The following is an 8,046-nucleotide window of genomic DNA, read 5'->3' on the forward strand; positions in this document are numbered from 1 at the left end:
CAAAATTTAGCCAATCAGAACGTAGTGCGAATTCAAAAATTATTTCGTCCCCGCAGCTGTAGCTACGCTTGTACGATGGAGATCAGAGGAAAAGAAGGACCGAATTCTGTCAAGGTTCTAACTAATCAGGTAGGCCTAGCCAAAAGAATGAATTTTATTCTGGGTAGAATATGGATTGTGGTGCCACAGCGTTTATATGTCGATTTTTGTTCGTTCCCAGGTCCAAAGTATATCCATACACAACAATACATTTACGGTTGACAAAGAGAACCACTCACATCACCAAACAACCGCTTACCCCAAACAGGTTGATACACTTCACAAATTGATTTCACTGTTTACCGCCTTTTCTCCGCTTTAGTTACAAGTGAAGCATACTGAAGTACCCAAACCGCTGTACCCTGTAAACGCGACTGTTCCAACTAGCGCTCATTTAAAACCATCAGGAGCACACCATCCGCCTCCAACTACAGTAGTAAAAGAGCCAGTAGTAGCTGCTAAACCGCCTACCCAACCATCAGACAAATCACTGTCAAAGTATGTTGTGATTTTGTGTATGATAATTTATATTTTGTTAGGAGGTGGAAATTGGACGACTTTGATATCGGAAAACCACTTGGAAAAGGTAGGAATGGTGATCACATGTAATGTTTTAAGTTATTTCTTGTAGGGAAATTCGGTAGTGTCTACTTGGCAAGAGAAAAGAAAAGTCACTTCATTGTGGCATTGAAGGTGACTTTCAACAAACCATTCCATCACAGACATTCAGTGCTTCTCTAGGTATTATTCAAGTCCCAACTACAAGGTGCTGGAGTTGAACATCAGTTAAGAAGAGAAATAGAAATTCAATCACACTTGCGGTAATGTTTTTAACCAATGGAGAAAAGACATATTTCATGTCATAACGCATAACGCTACAGGCATAACCACATTCTCAAATTGTATGGATACTTTTATGACCAAAGTCGTGTCTACTTGATTCTTGAATATGCTGCACAAGGTGAATTGTACAAAAAGTTGCAGAAATTAGGAAAGTTTGATGAAGAACGTTCTGCAACAGTAAGTTATCCCTGTGTTGCTGGATGTGTTGTGACCAAGTCTTCATCCTTTTTTTTTTAAGTTGTTGTTTTTTTTTCCTGCAGTATGTGCGTCAATTGGCTGATGCACTAAAGTACTGTCACTCAAAGAAGGTCATTCATCGTGACATCAAGCCCGAGAACCTGCTACTGAGTTTCAAGGGTGATCTGAAGATTGCAGACTTTGGGTGGTCAGTACATGCCCCTTCATCAAGGTGAGCAGATGTGCGATTGTAGATCTTTTGAATTGTCTCTAATGGAAAAGTTTTTTAGTACTTTAGCTATAATTATTGTGCTTGATGTGGGAGAATCAAAGTGCCGCCGCATGCCGTATTTTCCATATTGTACCAATTAGCTTCATAACTACTGTTTGAGTCATACAGCACAGTTATGCAGATAATTGGGCAAATACAGTACAGTTATGAGTTATGCAGCGCAGTTATGTAAGGAATGTTACGAAAACAACCCCACATGATTGATCACATGCATGACATTGTAAATCGCTAAAACTAGCCAGCCAGTTGGTTCTATGCCTAGACATAGATTACATGAACACTTACTGATATGGAAAATTGAAGCAACAACCCCACACAGATGGCACGGTGGATCACATGCGTGACACTGTCAAACACTAAAACTAACCAAACTAATCCTACCAAATCATTCAATGGCTATAAATAGACAACTTACTGATAGTCTGATCACCAAAAATTGAAGTGGTTCGGGTACTCAAGAAAATTGCTCCAAGCAAGATGACCGGGAAGTACAATAAAACACTTAAAAGCACCGCCAATGCTTGTGTGTATGAAAATACAGCACTCGGCTTTGCCTTGTGCTGTATTGGCCTCCTGACACCGCGTATTTTCCATACACACACGTGGTGGTGCTTTAACTATAATGAGCAGTGCATCCACACTACGTGCATATTGTTTGGTAGGTGCTGTATGCCTATTAGCCATACACTTAGTTTGTAAATTATCCTATAGAACATGCATAAGACATCAACTACTCTAATTGAACAGTCACTTTGTCATATTTGTGCATATCAAGTAAGAGGTGATAAGGGTGGTTCTTGAAATAGTCAATATTTATACTTTCAATTTAGACGTACTACGATGTGTGGTACATTGGATTATCTTCCACCTGAAATGGTTGAAGGCAAACAGCATGATGACAAGGTATGTCTTTGTAGCAGTTTGTTTGTAACTGCAGTTTGTGTGTGCATATGTGTGGTGAGGGGCAGCATGGCCAAATGGCTAGAGCACCAGCCTGGTAAAGTGGTAATCAAAAAGTTCCAGGTTCGATGTCCAATTACACTGTTGTTTCCTTGAGCAAGAAATTTTACTCATAATACTCCAGTCAACCATACTGGTACCCAGGATTGGGCTCACATGAGCCCAACTACTCCAACACAAGTGCATTCAGCAGATCGTGGTCACCCCGTCATAGCAAAATACACCCCTCACAATACATTTCTGTGGAGTGTCAATATTAAATCATTTCTACCACTCAAATTTGACGGCAACCAATCAATGCATGCCAATGACATTCACATACAAATCGCCTTGGTAATGCAATGCTTTTGTTTGAATTGAAAGGCACTCATCTGACGTAACCAGCAGTTACATATGCTGTCTAATTGAATTCCTTTTGAAATGATATGATCTCTGTATTTCACCAGACCCTTACTTTCTGCAAAGGGGCAGGCAGCCCCAGACTATTGTGAGACATCATACAGCCACTGGGTGGGTATGACCATAGATAATAGAGTAATAGGGATAGGAAACGCAATAACGTGACGTCACAAAATACGTACATTTCTATTGGAATTCCGTGTAATACGTCACGAACATACTCGTTACGCTTGCTGCGCTTGTATCAAAGAGAAACAAATTGTTGTAACGACAGAATTTTGTAACCAACGACTGTGAAACTTCGCTACAGTGAACTCAAGTAAGTAATCGAGGGAAATAGGATGGTACCAACCCTCAAGGAAGTTATACGCAAAATTAAAGGAGATTGAAAGTGAAAAAAACGGCCCAAAAATTACTTTAAACCACTTTACTTTCTTCGTAAATATATTCTATCCTTTTAACTGTGATAAACCTATTCCTTACCATTTAACAGAGGGAACCAGAGGAAATATCGGAGCAAAACAGGAACTGTTGCTTGAAGAAACGACTAAGTATCTTCCATTTTTAACCAAAAGTTTAAACCACCTTGCAGTACAACGCAACGGTAAAAGACTGTGTTGGTGACACGCCTAGCTTACCACAAGATTCGAAAGTGGAACCGGCTATAAAAGAAGCGGTATGGAAGAGGCATGAAGGTACGATGAGCGAAAGTGTGACAGCGTGTAACAATCACGGTTAATGCGATACGCTTTGTTACAAAATCTACGGTCTGAATTCTCTCGCCAAAATCTCTCACATAGGCCTAAATACTTACTGTAGTCTGTTGGATTACTATTTACGCTGCTTAGAACACTAATTCTCACAAAACTGTCTTGTCCTTTCAAGTCACGCGTAACGGAAATCAAACCGGAAATAGCTTGCGTTTCCTATCCCTTTACTCTATTATCTATGGTATGACCATGCTAGCGTGGGAGGCTTGTGTGTGTAGTGTATGCATCTATCTATAAAAACCAGTATGAATGGTGTAACATCCGGTTGTTCTAATAGGTTGACCTATGGAGCCTGGGTGTACTCTGCTACGAGTTTCTAGTTGGTAAACCTCCCTTTGAAGCACATGACCATGTGTCAACATACAAAAGAATATCTCGGGTAAGTTCACAACCACATTTACCTGCTAGCTACAAAACTTACAGTGCAATTCTGCTACTCATACAGGTAGATATTCAGTTTCCTAGTCATATTTCTGAGGGAGCCAGAGATTTAATCTCTAAAGTAAGGAATGGACACTGGAACCTGTTAATGTGGACACTTGAGGACATCCAGACACTTAGCTAAATCCCAAAGTATCCCTTATACAGTACATAAAATAATCTACAACACTTTGGTAATCAGACACCATTGGTTGGTCCTATGGTGTCCATATTAACAGTTCCCTTGTATACAATTTGCTGGAGATTATCCACTTCTAATACAACAGTTATTAAAATATAAGCCATCAGAAAGAATCAATCTTGACCAGGTGTTGGTTCATCCATGGATCGTGGAGAAGAGCAAGGAACAAGGTCAAGACTTGCCACTGTTCTCTTCATGATACAACACTTAATATATTTTCTCATTTTGTATAAGTAATATTGCTAAGCATGTTATTGAATAGCAAAGTGTAATATTCCTTGTGTCGTGTGTATTTGTTGTGAAAAGATATGATTACTGTAACATAAAACTGCTGTTTTCTGTTTGGAAGGTTGTTTAAGGTGGCGGTTATCTAGAAGTCGTGGTTTTGAAGCCATACGTTCTGCCACAAAAATTCATTTATTGCGTCATGTGATTAGTGTTTACGTAATAATTAAAATGGCAGCTGCGCGTACTAAGGCCCACTGCCTTGTAACAAGAATAAATTTGTTACTATTGTGCGAGTATTATTAAAGAAGACATTCACTAAAGTAAGTAGAGTAGTTTAGAAGCTTTGTTCACGGGGATTCGGGTGGTTCGCGCGAAACTTAGACGGCATACGTCATTTATGGTTTTGTATGGTATGCTAAAGTGTGAGTACAACTTTCTGCGTCAGTTTTTTCTTGTATACTAGTGAGGGAGACCTCTGTATTAGCGTAAAATAAGCGATTGGTTATTGTAGCAGGGCCGCATGTCGAGAAAAAAAAGATTTTTGTACTGACTGTCGATGTTACAGCAGGTTTTAGGTCCCTTCGCAGTGGCCAAAAGGGCTACAAAATCCCATAGCTGTGTTTCAGCCTGGCATAGGCTGAAGTTGTGTTGATTGCGCCCTGCTTATGCTGTTAAAGAACAGATTACACGTTTTACTTCGCCATGATGTGCAACAAGCTTTGCGTAAACTGACGCCGAAAATATCTTTGCATGCTCTTACAATCGGCTCTATAGCGTTATAGTTCAGCATCTGATGGTCGTACAAATCATCATGTAGGTAGAGGAAGAGCTGGGCTACGATGTAACGGTGTTTGCTTTCGCTAGCTCTACAAATGTGTTCACAACTGAATTTTAAAAATATCCTTCAAACCGGAAATTGTGAGGTAACCGAGTGCTCTGTGCAGTTTGCATAAGGCTTCCCAAGTCACATGGCAAAATGATGGAAATATTATGGTTGTTAATTAGTCTGGCTTATTACTGAATTTTTAGCACCTGTGTGTTATGCACCTATCAATGTTAAGCCCCACCACCCCCAGTACGGGGAGGGTGGGGATTTGATCAAGTGGAAAGTCAAATTCCCCTACCTGGGGGTGAATTATCAGGTCAAATCCCCACATAGTCCCACCCTATGAGGTGGGGATAGGAAGGGGATTTGACAACCAACGTGTTCTAAAAACAGAAGCCACAGTGACAAAGTACACGAGGTGCTGCAGTTTTATCATGTGTTCTCTCGCACTTCACTTATAAAAGGGGAAACGTTTATGCTGTTTTTGCTCAGGACTGTTTCCTCTCGTGTTCTCCGCCACTATGTTGAGACGCTGTTGTACCGTGGCATGTTATTAATAACGGTACCACCTAAGGCTAGTCACTGTGATTTCAGGTTCGTTTTTTCTTCATGGTGTTCTTTATTTAGATTGAGGCGGCAAAATGACAACAACCCCACGTTCCAAGAGGAAGCGACCACCGCCAAACTCACCTGGTGATTCTGATGCAACGATCTGTCCAATCTGTTTGGACCCTATCATAGATGCCACAAAAGATGCAGAAGGACAAGAAGCCATATACTGTGAAAGTACTTGCAACACCTGGATTCACAGGTAGTGTGCCGGTCTCTCACAAACACTTTATAAAGTCTACCAAGATGGAGATGATCCATTCTACTGTCCCCACTGTCGCCTAGCCATTCAAGAGCAGCAACTACATGAGCTTACATCCGCCATTGATAGCCTCAAAAAAGGAAGTCACAGACTTGAAAGCTGAAAGTCCCCAACCCAAGGAAACTGTTGGTATCACTCAACATATCATTCCAGAGCCACAACTGATCACTTCAGAATCTTCTACCAGCAAATCACAGTCTACTCCTTCACCAAACAACAAACATGTAGCTGTGCCTGACAATCCCATAGATCGCAAATTCAATGTCGTGGTTTATGGCATCAAAGAGAATCCCACTGGCACTCCTAGGAGTGCCCGTACTAAGTCAGATATCGATTGTTGTGTCCACATTTTGAAGGAAGCAAATAATGACATCACTGAACAGTCTATTAGAGACTGCTTCCGACTGGGAAAGTTCGATTCAACTAGAACAAAGCCAAGACCTCTACTTGTGAAATTATCTCGTGCTTTTGATGTAAATACTATCCTTTACAATAGATCCAAAATCCCCGAAGGCACTCAAGTCAAACCGGATATGAGCAAAGAAGAAAAGCTGAGAGAGCAACTACTATTAAAGGAACGTTGGAGCCTGATTAGTTCAGGAACTGATAAAAACACATTAAAATTCGTGGCACTAAAATTTACGTTAAAAACCAAATACATGGTGAACTAGTTGATTCAACCTTTGTACCTAAATCTAGATCTGAAGCATCAAACACTTCTAATAGTAATTCTACAATGGAAGATGTCACACCTACCTCTCAATGACTCTCTTTTTTCTATACCAATTCCAGAAGTATAGTAAATAAACTCCAGAAATTCCAATCTGTAGTTTACTCTAAATGGTTTGATATAATTGGCTTAACAGAAACTTGGCTTTCCGATAGCATATTTGATAATGAAATTCTACCTTCCAATTATACCCTGTTTCGTCAATCTCGTGGTGGTGGGGTCCTCATTGCAGTCAACGACAAAATCTCCTCCCAGAAATTAACTTCACCTGTAAACTTGGAAGCCGTATGTGTCATACTGAATCTACCTAATCCTGTCACCGTTTGCACAGTTTACGTACCTCCCAACAGTACTGCTACTTATTATGAAACCTTGTTCGACTTTCTTTCAAATTTATCTAATGCTTCTGATCAATTAATCATTCTTGGTGATTTTAACTTTCCAGACATAGACTGGGACTCATTATCAAGTCATTCTCTTCCTTCCAATCAGTTTTGTGATCTGGTTTTCCAGACTGGTTTAAGTCAGCTCATCGACATACCTACCCATAATCATGGCAACATACTAGACCTGGTTCTTACTAATTTAGATGACAATATTTCCAATTTACAAGTCCATTCAACTCCACCACTACCATCTGATCACTTCAACATTACCTTTTCACTGTCCACAAGTACTACAATGTCTTCTAAGCCAACCACTTACTTTACATTTGGTTATTCCAAAGGTGACTACCAAGGTTTACATGACTACCTATGTTGCTCTGACTTTACATCATGCTATTCAAGTGATGACGTTGAGTATATATGGCACATTGTTGAATATCAGATAATCACAGCCATGGAACTGTTCATTCCTGTAAATAAAGTTCATTCAGACCGACACCCCATATGGTTCAATTCAGAAATAAGGCACTGCATCAAACGTCTCAGAACTCTTCGACGTAGAAATAAGCGGCACCCAACATATCACATTTCCCATATCATTGACTCCCTTGAGAACTCTCTTCAAGACAAAATAAAAGCAGCCAAACAGAACTATGAATTTCACCTCATAAACAATTTTGCCCCAACTAACAACAACAAAATATTTAAATATCTAAAATCTATCACTAAGTCTAATACTAATCCTCCTATCATGAACTATGACTCTTCATCTGCTAGCACTGACTCCAGCAAGGCCAATTTGTTTAATCAATATTTCCACTCTGTTTTTCACAATTCATCTTCACCAGCAAACCATGACAATTACCCAGCCACACATGAATCCTTAAACTCCATAACTATTAC

General features: G+C 39.9%; 1 protein-coding gene across 1 annotated transcript; it reads left to right on the forward strand.

The window, feature by feature from the left end:
- Window positions 1–6: 6 nt before the first annotated feature.
- Window positions 7–4,430, forward strand: LOC136264519 (aurora kinase C-like). The gene is made up of 12 exons (XM_066059278.1): window positions 7–129; window positions 221–307; window positions 362–537; window positions 579–625; window positions 671–732; window positions 781–860; window positions 921–1,059; window positions 1,143–1,291; window positions 2,182–2,254; window positions 3,758–3,859; window positions 3,926–3,982; window positions 4,188–4,430. Exons 1-12 carry the CDS (start codon window positions 76–78, stop codon window positions 4,299–4,301), a joined length of 1,140 nt encoding a protein of 379 aa, XP_065915350.1. The 5' UTR covers window positions 7–75; the 3' UTR covers window positions 4,302–4,430.
- The last annotated feature ends 3,616 nt before the right edge of the window (window positions 4,431–8,046 follow it).

Source organism: Dysidea avara, chromosome 8 (assembly GCF_963678975.1).
Source record: "Dysidea avara chromosome 8, odDysAvar1.4, whole genome shotgun sequence".
Taxonomy (NCBI): domain Eukaryota; kingdom Metazoa; phylum Porifera; class Demospongiae; order Dictyoceratida; family Dysideidae; genus Dysidea; species Dysidea avara.